A 15,463-nucleotide genomic window follows, 5' to 3' on the forward strand; every position below is an offset into this window, starting at 1 on the left:
ATACTGAACACCTTGACAGAGTGTATATAAGAAGCTATTATGAATTAGATTTAAAAAGTCCGATTTTTCATATGAAATCCAAGCATATCATACCTGCAATATAAGATTGAAGGGGATATAGTACATGCAAATAAGAGTAGTTTCCTGTTAAAAGTTGTAGAAATACTTATTACCAATTATATTTTAAAATATTATCTTAATTGGAGAGACATTTTTTGGTCTTTGTATAGGTGGACTCAACATAGATAAAGAGAGTCTTTGAGACCCAAATGGCACCCTATTCCCTGTATAGTAGGGCTAGGATGATACATTTTTTGGGGAGGTAGTTCAGCTTTAATATTGCAGATAGAATGTGGCTTCCATCAATGTAATTGTCTGCATCATTTCCAATCCCCCATATATAATTTTTGGTAAATATATACAGTACCAGTCAAAAGTTTGGACACACCTAATCATTCAAGGGTTTTTCTTTATTTTCACCATTTTCTACTTTGTAGAATAATAGAGAAGACATCAAATCTATGAAATGACCATATGGAATCATGTAGTAACCAAAAAAGTGTTAAACAAATGAAAATATATTTGAGATTCTTCAAAGTAGCCAACCTTTGCCTTAATGATAGCTTTGCACACTCTAGGTATTCTCTCAACCAGGCTCACCTGGAATGCTTCTCCAAAAGTCTTGAAGGAGTTACCGAATATGCTGAGCAATTGTTGGCTGCTTTTCCTTCACTCTGCGGTCCAACTCATCCATAACCACCTCTATTGGGTTGAGGTTGGGTGTTTGTGGAGGCGAGGTCATCTGATCCAGCACTCCATCACTCCCCTTCTTGGTAAAATAGCCCTTACAATGGCCAGAGGTGTTTTGGGTCATTGTCCTCTTGAAAAACAGATGATAGTCCCACTACGTGCAAACCAGATGGAATGGCATATCGCTGCAGAATGCTGTGGTAGCCATGCTGGTTAAGTGTGCCTTGAATTCTAAATAAATCAGTGTCACCAGCAAAGCACCATCACACCTCCTCCTCCATGCTTCACGGTGGGAACCACACATGCGGAGAGCATCCGTTCACCTACTCTGTCTCTCACAAAGACATGAAGGTTGGAACCAAAAATCTCAAGTTTGGACTCATCAGACCAAAGGAAGTATTTCTATCGGTTACTTGAACTCTGTGAAGCATTTATTTGGGCTGACATTTCAGAGGCTCGTAACTCAAATGAACTTATCCTCTGCAGCAGAGGTAACTCTGGGTCTTCCTTTCCTGTGGCGGTCCTCATGAGAGCCAGTTTCATCGTAGTGCTTGATGGTTTTTGCGACTGCACATGAAGAAACTTTAAAGGTTCTTGACATTTTCCAGATTAACTGACCTTCATGTCTTAAAGTAATGATGGACTGTCGTTTCTCTTTGCTTATTTGAGCTGTTCTTGCCATAATATGGACTTGGTCTTTTACCAAATAGGGCTATCTTCTGTATACCCTCCCTACCTTCACAACACAACTAATTGGCTCACATGCATAAAGACGGAAAGAAATTCCACAAATTAACTTTTAACAAGGCACACCTGTTAATTGAAATGTATTCCAGGTGACTACGTCATGAAGCTGGTTGATAGAATGCCAAGTGTGCAAAGCTGTCATCAAGGCAAAGGATGGCTACTTTGAAGAATCTCAAATGCATAAAATATATTTGGATTTGTTTAACACTTTTTTTGGTTACTACATGATTCCATGTGTTATTTCATAGTTTTGATGTCTTCTATTATTCTACAATGTAGAAAATAGTAAAAATTAAATTGAACCCTTGAATGAGTAGGTGTGTCCAAACATTTGACTGGTAGTGTGTGTGTACACACATACTACCGTTCAAAAGTTTGGGGTCACTTAGAAATGTCTGTGTTTTTGTAGGGAAAAACATTTTTTTTTGTCCATAAAAATAACATCAAATTGAACAGAAATACAGTGTAGACATTGTTAATGTTGTAAATGACTATTGTAGCTGGAAATGGCAGATTTTTAGTGGACTATACATAGGTGTACAGAGGCCCATTATCAGCAACCATCACTCCTGTGTTCCAATGGCACGTTGTGTTAGCTAATCCAAGTTTTTATAATTTTAAAAGGCTAATTGATCGTTAGAAAACCCTTTTTGCAATTATGTTAACACAGCTGGAAACTGTTGTCTTGATTAAAGAAGCAATAAAACTGGCCTTCTTTAGACTAGTTGAGTATCGGGAGCATCAGCAATTGTGGGTTCGATTACAGGCTCAAAATGGCCAGAAACTTCCCGGAGTCGCCTCTTCACTGTTGACGTTGAGACTGGTGTTTTGCGGGTACTATTTAATGAAGCTGCCAGTTAAGGACTTGTGAGGCGTCTGTTTCTCAAACTAGACACTCTAATGTACTTGTCCTCTTGCTCAGTTGTGCACCAGGGCCTCCCACTCCTCTTTCTATTCTGGTTAGAGCCCGTTTGTGCTGTTCTGTGAAGGGAGTAGTACACAGCGTTGTACCAGATCTTCAATTTCTTGGCAATTTCCCGCATGGAATAGCCTTCATTTCTCAGAACAAGAATGGACTGACGAGTTTCAGAAGAAACTTATTTTTTTCTGGATATTTTATATTTTAAGCCATTTTTCCCACCAAAGAGAGGAGTCACAAAAAGCACAAATAGAGATAAAATTAATCACTAACCTTTGATCTTCATCAGATGACACTCATAGGTCTTCATGTTACACAATACATGTATGTTTTGTTCGGTAAAGTTCATATTTATATCCAAAAATCTTATTTTACATTGGCGTGTTAGATTCAGTAATTCCAAAACATGCAGTGATATTGCAGAGAGCCATATGAATTCACAGAAATACTCAAATGTTGATGAAAATACAGCTATTATACATGAAACTTTAGATACACTTCTCCTTAATGCAACCGCTGTGTCAGATTTCTAAAAAACTTTACGGGAAAAGCATAATCTGAGAACAGCGCTCAGATTCCAAACCAGCCAGAGAAATCTCCGCCATGTTGGGTAGTCAACATTATTCATAAATAGCATTAGAAATATTCACTTACCTTTGATGATCTTCATCAGAATGCACTCCCAGGAATCGCAGTTCCACAATAAATGCTTGTTTTGTTCGATAATGTCCATCATTTATGTCCAATAGCTTCTTTTCTTAGGGCGTTTGGTAAACAATCCAAAAGCGCGATCTGGTCCATTCGGACGAAACGTTCAAAAAGTTATATTACAGGTCGAAGAAACTTGTCAAACTAAGTATAGAATCAATCTTTAGGATGTTTTTATCATAAAAGTTCAATAATGTTCCAACCGGAGAATTCCATTGTCTGTAGAAATGCACTGGAACGAGAGCAACCTCAAGTGAAAGCGCGTGACTGAGAACGAGGCTGTAGGCAGACCCCTTAGTAAAACAGCTCCCATCCGGCCCCCCTTCACATGAGAAGCATGAAACCACGTTCTAAAGACGGTTGACATCTAGTGGAAGCCTTAGGAAGTGAAAAATAACTCATATCCCACTGTGTATTTGATAGGGGTGAGTTCAAAAACTACAAACCTCAGATTTCCCACTTCCTGTTTGTTTTTTCTCTCAGGTTTTTGCCTGCCATTGGAGTTCTGTTATACTCACAGACATCATTCAAACAGTTTTAGAAACTTCAGAGTGTTTTCTATCCAATTCCTGTGGCCTGCTGGAGGTCATTTTGCAGGGCTCTGGCAGTGCCCCTCCTTGCACAAAGGCGGAGGTAGCGGTCCTGCTGCTGGGTTGTTGCCCTCCTACGGCTTCCTCCACGTCTCCTGATGTACTGGCCTGTCTCCTGGTAGCGCCTCCATGCTCTGGACACTACGCTGACAGACACAGCAAACCTTCTTGCCACAGCTCGCATTGATGTGCCATCCTGCATGAGCTGCACTACCTGAGCCACTTGTGTGGGTTGTAGACTCCGTCTCATGCTACCACTAGAGTGAGAGCACCGCCAGCATTCAAAAGTGACCAAAACATCAGCCAGGAAGCATAGGAACTGAGAAGTGGTCTGTGGTCACCACCTGCAGAATCACTCCTTTATTGGGGGTGTCTTGCTAATTGCCTATAATTTCCACCTTTTGTCTATACCATTTGCACAACAGCATGTGAAATTTATTGTCAATCAGTGTTGCTTCCTAAGTGGACAGTTTGATTTCACAGAAGTGTGACTGACTTGGAGTTACATTGTGTTGTTTAAGTGTTCCCTTTATTTTTTTGAGCAGTGTATATATCTTCCTAGTATCAAGGAAACAAAACATTTAACTCTGCCTTAATGTTGAAAACATTTACATTTACATTTTTTTTACATTTGCATTTATTTTCCAAGCCGTAGCACACAATATTGTACGTAGAGCAGGTTTTTAAAGGACCAAAGAGTTTGTTCTTCATGTTTTCATTACTTTCATTACAGTATAACATCCAACATTGAGTCTGTGTCTGCCTATTGGTGGGTAGTGCAGAGGTTGTGTGTGTGATATGAAAGGCGACATTGTTCCCCAGAAGACACTGAACAAAAAGCATGATGTCATCGGAACAACTCTGTCTCCTGCATGAACGACACCCCTCATTGGATGACATTAGACTCCGCTTCAACCAACCTCTCCAATCTACCAACCTTTTAGATAATTTAATGAATCAGTTTGATAAGTGCAAAATTAATGTTCTTTTCATTGTCACTTTGTGTTAGCATTACAGTTGCTAGGTTAGACAGTGAAATGGTTATGACGCTGAAATGTATCTCATGAAAAACGACGGTGGTGTGTGACTCCCAAGCTTACCCCTCTCATCCCTTTTCCCCATTAGCCTGGTTCACATGAAGGGCTAAACCAAGCAGAGTAGGACCGAGCTGGCCTGGTTACATATCAACCATAGTTGCTGGAAAATATAATGCGAAAAGGAAACATCTGAGCCAGCATAGTTTGTTTGGTCCTGTAGTGTGAATCAGGCAACCATCTATCTTGATCCCCGCAGGACATGCTAGCTCTGTCATGATTGTGGTGGTGTTGTTAATGATGGTGGTGGTGGTTTGGCCCTCCTGTCCTTCCGTCCTGTCTGTCCATTGGCTGACGGGCGGTGTCCGTTCTCTCCTCTCTGCCCTCTGCCGTGCTGTGCAGGTCTATGAGAGCAAGTTGCAGGAACTTCAGAAACAGGTGGAGACCTGTTCACTGGCTGTGGAGACGCCCGACGAAGAGGAAGATGAAGATGAGGAAGAGGAGGGTGCGTTCTTCTTTCAATCATGAGCAACAAGGAATAGAATTTCACTGATGTTCATGAACCAGGGACCATATTCATCAAGCATCTCAGAGTAGGAGTGCTAATCTATGAAGAGGTCTCTCCTGTCCATGTGATCTTGTTCATTAGAACTCTGATATGCTTTATGAATACAGGCCCAAAAAGCCATTTCAATTAGTTAAATTGAACTTTTTTAATGTGGTCCTGTACTGCACCTGTGTGTGTTCTTTTCATGAGCAAAATGTGTGTTGTCATGTTGACTGCCCATAGAAATCACCCACTCATCAGAAAAGCTTGATCAAGGTAACTGAACTCCAAGTAAAAGTCTTATGACTAATGATGAAACATTCCAGTCTTTCTAACCAGCACAACCACATACATTTACTAGTGTCCAAAACAACCCGCCAACATCCCAACATTGAACCCATGAACAATACTTAACGTGTGTATGTAAAGTTGCGTGTGTCTGTGTGTGTGCGTGGCTCTGCGTGTGCGTCTTGTGTGGATTTGAATATATTTGCCACTCTTTAACAATGTCCCCTATCCCCTGCAGTGCCCTGGACACAGCATGAGTTTGAGCTAGCGCAGTGGGCCTTCAGAAAATGGCGGTACCATCAGTTCACCTCGCTCCGCGACCAGCTGTGGGGCAATGCGGTCTACCTGAAGGAGGCCAACGCCATCAGTGTCGAATTAAAGAAGAAGGTAACTATTGTCACAGTATACACTCCAATTCAGTTTAAAACCCAATTTAACCTGTCTAGGACACATGTTCCACTAGCGGAACCCCTCGACAACATTCCGCTGAAATGGCAGCGCGGGGAATTCAAAAATATTTTTGGGAAATATGTAACTTTCACACATTAACAAGTCCAATACAACAAATGAAAGATAAACCTCTTGTTAATCTACCCATCGTGTCCGATTAAAAAAATATATTAAAAAATGCTTTACAGCGAAAACACAACATATGATTATGTTAGATCACTGCCAAGTCCAAAAAACACAGCCATTTTCCCAGCCAAAGATAGGAGTCACAAAAAGCAGAAATAGAGAAAATGAATCACTAACCTTTGATGATCTTCATCAGATGACACTCATAGGACATCAGGTTACACAATACATGTATGTTTTGTTCGATAATGTGCATATTTATATCCAAAAATCTGTTTACAGTGGCGCCATGTTCAGAAATGCCTCCAAAATATCCGGAGAAATTGCAGAGAGCCACATCAAATAACAGAAATACTCATCATAAACTTTGATGAAAGATACATGTTTTACATATAATTAAAGATACACTTGTTCTTAATGCAACTGCTGTGTCAGATTTCAAAACAACTTTACGGAAAACGCAAACCATGCAATAATCTGAGACGGCGCTCAGATAGAAACAAAATTTCTCCGCCATGTTGGAGTCAACAGAAATACGAAATTACATTATAAATATTCCCTTACCTTTGATCTTCATCAGAATGCACTCCCAGGAATCCTAGTTCCACAATAAATTGTTGTTTTGTTCGATAATGTCCATTATTTATGTCCAAGTAGCTACTTTTGTTAGCACGTTTAGTACACATGTCCAGGCGAACGTCGGACGAAAACTTCAAAAAGTTATATTACAGGTCGAATAAACTTGTCAAACTAAGTATAGAATCAATCTTTATGATGTTGTTATCATAAATATTCAATAACGTTCCAACCGGAGAAATCCTTTGTGTCTATAGAAGTAATGGAACGCAAGTCGATATCATGTGGAATGTGCGTGACCAGGACCTGGCTCTCTGCCAGACCACTGTCTCATTCCCCTCTTATTCAGCTCCACATCACAGTAGAGGCTTCATTCAAGGTTCTACAGACTGTTGACATCTAGTGGAAGACGTAGGAAGTGCAAACAGATCCATATCCCACTGGGAATTCAATAGGCGATGAGTTGAAAATCAACCAACCTCAGATATCCCACTTCCTGGTTGGATTTTTCTCAGGTTTTCACCTGCCATATGAGTTCTGTTATACTCACAGACATCATTCAAACAGTTTTAGAAACTTCAGAGTGTTTTCTATCCAATAGTAATAATAATATGCGTCTGGTACAGAGTAGGAGGCAGTTCACTCTGGGCACGCTATTCATCCAAAGTGAAAATGCTGCCCCCTATCCCTATAAAACTCTTAATAATAATATTGAATATTGAGAAATATTATTATATTCTGAACAAAATTCTATCAAATTTGGTCCGGTTCCTGAAACGCATGTCCATTGGTGTTGGGAGGGGTTCGCATACACACCTAGTGTCAAAATAGCTGAGGCATTGGCTACATAGCAATAGTTTTAAGTAGCTTCCTCTCCCTGTCTCCTCTCTATCTCCTCTGCATTTATGTGAAAACGCAGGATAGGTGAAAGTGGTAGATGCGTGCTGATCCGCTGAGCACAATGTCAATGTACACCCATAGAAATATAATTACTAGAATGGGAATCCCAATTCAAGTCAATGTCATTATATTTACAGTACCAGTCAAGTTTGGACACACCTACTCATTCAAGGGTTTTTCATTGTAGAATAATAGTGAAGACAAAACCAAAAAAGTTTTAAACAAATCAAAATACATTTTAGATTCTTCGAAGTAGCCACCCTTTTCTTTGACAGCTTACAGCTTTGCACACTCTTGGCATTCTCTCAACCAGCTTCACCTGAAATGCTTTTCCAACAGTCTTGAAGGAGTTCCCACTTATGCTGAGCACTTGTTGGCTGATTTTCCTTCACTCTGCGTCCAACACATCTCAAACCGTCTCAATTAGGTTTAGGTCGGACGATTGTGGAGGCCAGGTCATCCGATGCAGCACTTCTTGGTCAAATAGCCCTTACACAGCCTGGATGTGTGTGTTGGGTCATTGTCCTGTTGGAAAAACAAATGATAGTCCCACTAAGCGCAAACCAGATGGATGGTGTATCGCTGCAGAATGCTGTGGTAGCCATGCTGGTTAAGTGTGCCTTGAATTCTAAATAAAGCACAGACAGTGTCACCATCAAAGCACACCATCAAACCACCTCCTCCATGCTTCACGGTGGGAACCACACATGCGGAGATCATCCGTTCACCTACCCTCCGTCTCACAAAGACACGGCGGTTGGAACCAAAAATCTCACATTTGGACTCATCAGACCAAAAGCCAGATTTCCACTGGTCTAATGTCCATTGCTCGTGTTTCTTGGCCCAAGCAAGTCTCGTCGTCTTATTGGTGTCCTTTAGTAGTGGTTACTTTGCAGCAATTCGACCATGAAGGCATGATTAACGCAGTCTCCTCTGAACAGTTGATGTTGTGTCTGTTGTTTTAACTCTGATGCATTTATTTGGGCTACAATCTGAGGTGCAGTTAACTCTAATGAACTTATTCTCTGCAGCAGAGGTAACTCTGGGTCTTCCTTTCCTGTGGCGGTCCTCATGAGAGCCAGTTTCATCATAGCACTTGATAGTTTTTGCAATTGCATTTGAATATACTTTTAAAGTTCTTGAAATTTTCCGCATTGACTGACCTTCATGTCTTAAAGTAATGATGGACTGTCGTTTCTCTTTGCTTATTTGAGCTGTTCTTGCCATAATATGGACTTGGTCTTTTACCAAATAGGGCTATCTTCTGTATACCACCCCTACCTTGTCACAACACAACCGATTTGGCTCAAACACATTAAGAAGGAAAGAAATTCCACAAATGAACTTTTAACTAGGCACACCTGTTAATTGAAATGCATTCCAGGTGACTACCTGATGAAGCTGGTTGAGAGAATGCCAAGCGTGTGCAAAGCTGTCAAGGCAAAAGGTGACTACTTTGAAGAATCTCAAATATAAAATAGATTTTGATTTAACACTTTTTTGGTTGCTACATCATTCCATATGTGTTATTTCATAGTGTTGATGTCTTCACTATTATTCTACAATGTACAACATTTTATAAAGATTGAAAAAACCTTGAATGAGTAGGTGTTCTAAAACTTTTGACTGGTACTGTACATGAGATGTCACAGGGAAGGGCACCACAATGTTTCAAATCAGCAGCGATGGACACTCACGTTTTATGAGTATCAATCGCAACAATACATTCCATGAAGAGGATAGTGGGAGAAAATGCTGAACACAACCCTTCAAATTATGGATGTTGATCTTTGAGATGAAGATGAACACATGGTATGCGTCCCAAATGGACCCTATTCCTTTTATAGTGCACTACTGTTGACCAGAGCTCCCTGGTCAAAAGAAAAGCACAATAAAAGGAAATAGGGTGCCATTTGGGACGCAGATATGGAATCTGAGATAAATTGGAGAAGCCTGCGGTCACCGTACTGTTGACGGTCTGTATGGACGTGTCCCAAATGGCTCCCTATATAGTGCACTACTTTTGACCCCTAGTAGAGAACTATATAGGGAATTGGGTACCATTTGGGGGGGGGGGGGGCATGGTCTGCCTGATCTAGAGGAGCTTGTCTATACTCAGAATAGAAATCAAATGTCAGGTTGTAGGAGCAGGCTGATGGATGGTGGAGGGGAAAGGACTTTCAGGTTTCCTACTGCTCTTTATTTATCACAAGCTTCTACTCTCCTATTATTTATGCCCGTGTTCTTTTCTTGAACATATTACCTCAGGCTGGACTCCACCCCCGCCTTCCTTTTTAACCTCTCCTTCTCCACCTCCCCCATCTTTCAGGTGCAGTTCCAGTTCGTATTGCTGACGGACACCTTGTACTCACCGCTTCCCCCGGAGCTGTCGCCCCCCGAGCTGGAGAAGGAGCGCGGCTCACGCCCGTTCCCCCGCACCGTGGTGGCTGTTGAGATACAGGACCTGAAAAATGGCGCCACGCACTACTGGTCCCTGGAGAAGCTCAAGTAAGACCCTGGGTCATGTTCATTAGGGCACACTGTAGCAAAATCGTTTTGCAACAGAAAATTAAAATGAGTGTTTCTTATTGGGCAATTCCAGGTAGTCCCTCCGTTTTCTTCCATTTAGTACCTAATGAACACAAACAACCCTGGTCTCCTAAAGTAGTAAATTAGTAGATTCTGGGGTTAATCCTGGGTCAGCTACAGTCATTTTAGCAAAGGGGGTTGAAATTCAGTTTATAAACTGGAAATTGCCCATTACTTTGGATGTTACGATGATCAATTACACAGGTTTCAATTCACTTCCTGAATTGAGTTGATTTGGATTCATATGATATTGCCACAGCTTACCTTGATTTTCATGCCCACTTATGATATCCGTGATGCCATCCCTCTTTGCATCCTTAAGGGAGGTGTATGATAAAGGGTACCGGGCCTATATTCACAACGCTCGCTGATCTAGGATCAAGTCACACCTGTCCATATACTATTCATTGGTATCTAAAACGCAAAACTGATCCTAGATCAGCACTCCAGTTATATTGGTGCTGTATCTGATAAACTAAAGTGTATGTGCATTGATTTTAACCTGACTCGATTGATCTCAAAACCCATGATTTATAAATGTGAAAAACATTGCATACTCCTCATTGATTGATTTAATTCTTACTAATAACCCCATAAAAATGTTTTTGCATGTGAAATGAGTCTTTGCATTTGTCAGCGATCATTGTCCCATAGTATGTATTAGAGATACCAAACTGCAAAAAATGAATCCCTGTTTAAATAAGAATATACATTTTTTAAAGTTTTCTCCTCAGGGGTTTGTACACAACTTGTTACGCACTTATTTAGGGTCTCCTGTATTCCAGGCCCTGAGTTGGTTCTAAAACGTTTGTCCTCCATTTTTGATTGCAGAATCATTAACCCATATTTTTACCTGACGATTATATCTGGTACTATCCCCAAGGTTTGGCTGGTGGCCCATGTACTACCCCTTCACAAAGGTGGTGACCCTTTGTGACCTAAATAACTATCGCCCTATTACAAAACGTTCTTGCCTAGCTAAAATGTTAGAATCCTTGATTAATTCTCAGCTAAGGTCTTATCTTTGAAATGTATCAGTCGAATTTTAGACCAGGTCACAGCGTCTCTGCTGCTTCACTTGTTATAAATTATGTAGTAAATTGTAAGGCAACATTGTGCTGCCCTTTTCATTAACCTGTCAAAGGCCTTCGATACTGTGGATCACTACTAATCAAAGGTAGTCCATTGGTAAAAGATCTGTCTGATAAACAGCACACAATAGAGCAGGACACAATAGAGGGCATAAAAATTACTTTAAGCATATGTACTTTGGATGGTGCCCACATTGATCGTGTCCCGACCTACAAATATCTGATAATCTGGATAGATGAAAAACTGTCTTTTAAAAAGCATATTGATGAGTTAGTTAAGAAGCTGAGAATTGCCTCCCGAGTGGTACAGTGGTCTAAGGCACTGTATCGCAGTGCTTGAGGCGTCACAACAGACCTGGGTTCGATCCCGGGCTGTGTCGCAGCCGGCCACAACCGGGAGACCCATGAGGCGGCGCCCAGTGTAGTTCGGGGAGGGTTTGGCCGGCCGGGATGTCCTTGTCCCTTCACGCTCTAGCAACTCCTGTGGCGTGCCGGGCGCATGCACTCTGACACGGTCGCCAGTTGTATGGTTTTTTCCTCCGACACATTGGTGCAGCTGGCTTCTGGGTTAAGCGAGCAGTGTCAAGAAGCTGTGTGGCTTGGCAGGGTCGTGTTTCGGAGGACGCATGGCTCTCGACCTTTGCCTCTTCCGAATCCGTATGGGAGTTGCAGCGATGGGACAAGACTAACTACTAATTGGATATCAAGAAATTGGGGAGGAAAGGGGGTAAAATCTCAAATAAAGAAGCTGAGAATTTAAAATGGCCTTCTATAGAAGAAAACTGATCATTCAGTTGACGCTCCTACCGGTCCGAGACTATGGCGACATTTTCTATATATGAATGCAGCTGCCACTTCATTAAAGCCATTAGATGCATTTTACTATGGCGCTCTTCGTTTTATTACGGGCGACTAGTTTAGTACACGACAGCATTCTCTACCAGAAAGTTGTCTGGCCCTCTGATGTAACCTAAGTCAATATTTATTAGATGTATTGGGTAAAAGAGACCATGGTCTTAACATGACTCGCTGACGAAATAACGGTTAAAAAGTTATAATAATAACAATAAACTGTTCACACTACTTGGCTAAGCTGAACTGAGCCAAGCTTTACCGCATTGGCCTGGTTACACATTCGTCTACCATAGTTGCTTGTGTGGACAGTGCTGGAAAGGAAAAGGTGGAGAGAAAATATCCACTGCAGTTCAGTACTGTTCAGGTCGGCACGATAGGGTGATGGGAAAACGGTATCAGTGGAATGAAGCGAAACTGTGGTCTAAGAGGAACTCTGATGTGATTTGCAGGCAGAGGCTGGACCAGATGAGAGAGATGTACGACCGCGCCGGGGAAATGGCTTCCTCCATTCAGGACGACAACGAGGGGGCTCTGACTGGAAATGACCCCTTCTATGACCGCTTTCATTGGTTCAAATTGGTGGGGAGGTACGTACGACACAACACTGGCTAAAACAATTCCTTTGTTCAATTTTTCTTGTCAGACTTCTATTTGTCACTTCTGCTGTCTTTGGTTGGGTATTTTAGATTTAAAGGAGTTGCTTTATGGAGTTGAAAAGCAAAGCGGTTGGTTTTGTTATGTGGACGGATACCCTCAGCTGTTTTGAGGAGCTTTCATGAATCATTCATGAAAAGGAATCCATTTACACTTCTGCGATTCCATTATTCATTTTTATGTCTGTGCTGTTGGATTGATTCATTTTCTGTCCTTATAGCCTCATGTTTTAATTATTTCACATCTTTCAATAAGCACGTTTCATTTATGTTTTATGTTGATAGCGTACATTCTGTGCCCTTATGATGGTTTTTATTTTTTGGGCCCTTACAACATTTCACTTTTTCATTTGTTATTTTCATTTGGTGATTCTTTTTTTTTTATTCTTTTTTTATCAATGTCATTTCATGTATACAGTATGTTCTTGTTTTGTTACTAACCACTATGTCTACGCGTTATGTTTTTATACAAAAACAAATGTTGTAACAATTGTTTGTTTCTTGTGATGTAGTGTTTCAGTTAAATAAGACTAGTACTAGTCGTAAAGTTAACACTAGACTACTAACAAATGTAAGTAAGCTTTTGTTCTTATAATTCAAATGCTGTTTCTCGTGTTAACATAACTTTATCAATATGGACAGTGTCAACAATATACATTTTAGCAATTTAGCAGACGCTCTGATCCAGAGCAACTTACAGTAGTGACTGAATACATGTAACTTTTTCGTACTGGTCTCAAACCCACAACCCTGGCGTTGCTAGCGACGTGCTCTACCAAATGAGACCAGTGTATCCCTCTCCAACTGTGCACCATGACAGACTTTAACCTTCAAGTCAGTCTTTCACATTACAGTACAATCTACTCAAGCCAAACTATAACTCTCTCTATTGTTAACTTCACTTGGCTGCTTGCCTCCCTGCATCCCATCACCCTCCCTCCCGGCCCTCCCCTTGTACCCTTCCCTCCCCCTTAGCTCCCCCATCTTCCATGGCTGCGTCAACGAGCAGCGGCTGGCCGACCGCACGCCCTCACCCACCTTCTCCACGGCCGACTCAGACATCACAGAGCTGGCGGACGAGCGACAGAGCGAGATGTCGGACTACTTGGACGACGAGGCGTTCGTGGACGACACCAGCTCAGACGCTGGCACCGAGGAGGGCTCGGATATCTTCAGCGACGGCCAGGATCCCTTCTACGACCGCTCCCCCTGGTTCATACTGGTGGGAAGGTTGGTGACCACCCATGATGATGATCTGAACCACCATATCAGTCATTTTGTGACCGTGTCACATGTGACATTACACAGGCTCTGGAAGAGGGGGTGGGGGAGAAGAGAGTGCTGGCTCATTTCACTCAGGGGCAAATACTAACTTAAATTTAAATTCAATGTTCACTTAGTCCACATACAGTAAGCTCCAAGTATTGGAACAGTGCATATTTTGTTTGTTTTGGCTCTGTACTCCAGCACTTTGGATTTGAAATGATACAATGACTTACAGACGCACAAATATCATATTCCCCCAAAAATGCTAACCTCCCGTTATTGAGAGGTTAGCATGTCTTGGGGGTATAATATTTGTGCATCTGTACATTTGTCACTCATCATTATTCACTATTCATTCAGTATTATCTGTAGTCATGGTAACATCCACATTAATGTTGAAGGGTTCATGGCACATATTCTATTCTTATTTACCATAAAAGTGACTCCAAAATGGCACAGTACATTATTTACCATTAATTTCTATTGGGCACAAAATAATCTGGAACACAACCAAAACAAACAGCAAATGCATCCAACACATTTGGAGTCACAAGCTTGATGTAGTCATTGCGTGCTATGAATATGGGGCCAAATACTTAACTTTTTACTACTTTAATACAAATATAAGTGAATAAGTCCCAATAATTTTGGTCCCCTAAAATGGGGTAACTATGTACAAAAAGTGCTGTAATTTCTAAACGGTTCACCCTCAAATTAAATCTGACAGTCTGCACTTTAACATCATTGTATCATTTCCAATCCGAGTACAGAGCCAAAACAACAACAAATGTATCACTGTCCCAATACTTTTGGAGCGCGCTATAAGTAGAGTTTTCACTTAGTCATGCATTGATTCCCCATAAGGGGGGTGTGTGATAGTTAGCGCTGTGAAGCGTAGCTTTGGAGGTACAAAAGGCATCTTTTTATTTGGCTACCATATACGATTCTAGGGCTGATGATATAATTGAAACGTATTCCCACCCATCAAAATTATCTTGTGTGCTGAGTAGTCCACTTACACCTCAAACTGTTGGGTTTTTTCAAGTGTCTCATTCATTGAATTGAGTGCTCTGAACTGAGTGTTTGTGAGGTTGAATTTTTTTTCAGGCCATGGAGGTTTTAGTCTGACACAACCTATAAAACATAGAAACAAGTTATCACTTATGCATACTGTGAGTCTCAAACATCCCCTCAGTGTCAATGATGCAAGGATATCTGAGACATTTCTCCTTGGTTGCATCCCAAATGGCATCCTATTCCCTATAAAGTGCACTACTGTCATTATTGCTGATTTTAGTAGTGTGTAGGGAATAGGGTGCCATTTGGGACCTAACCCTTTTCTATGTATTGCATTCTGCAAGATGGAAGACTGAA

General features: G+C 41.2%; 1 protein-coding gene across 3 annotated transcripts in view; it reads left to right on the plus strand.

Moving 5' to 3' along the window:
• The window catches only part of kif1b (kinesin family member 1B), a 116,555-nt gene that overhangs the window by 72,702 nt on the left and 28,390 nt on the right, over nucleotides 1-15,463 (plus strand). For 2 of the 3 annotated variants that reach the window (XM_039008271.1, XM_039008272.1), the window contains exons 21-25: nucleotides 5,151-5,253; nucleotides 5,822-5,970; nucleotides 9,965-10,143; nucleotides 12,620-12,757; nucleotides 13,799-14,053. In XM_039008271.1, coding sequence (XP_038864199.1) covers nucleotides 5,151-5,253; nucleotides 5,822-5,970; nucleotides 9,965-10,143; nucleotides 12,620-12,757; nucleotides 13,799-14,053 — 824 coding nt within the window. The remainder of the gene's footprint in view (nucleotides 1-5,150; nucleotides 5,254-5,821; nucleotides 5,971-9,964; nucleotides 10,144-12,619; nucleotides 12,758-13,798; nucleotides 14,054-15,463) is intronic. The other variant, XM_039008273.1, reaches the window with a different exon arrangement.

The sequence above is a fragment of the Salvelinus namaycush genome, chromosome 14, assembly GCF_016432855.1.
Source record: "Salvelinus namaycush isolate Seneca chromosome 14, SaNama_1.0, whole genome shotgun sequence".
NCBI lineage: Eukaryota > Metazoa > Chordata > Actinopteri > Salmoniformes > Salmonidae > Salvelinus > Salvelinus namaycush.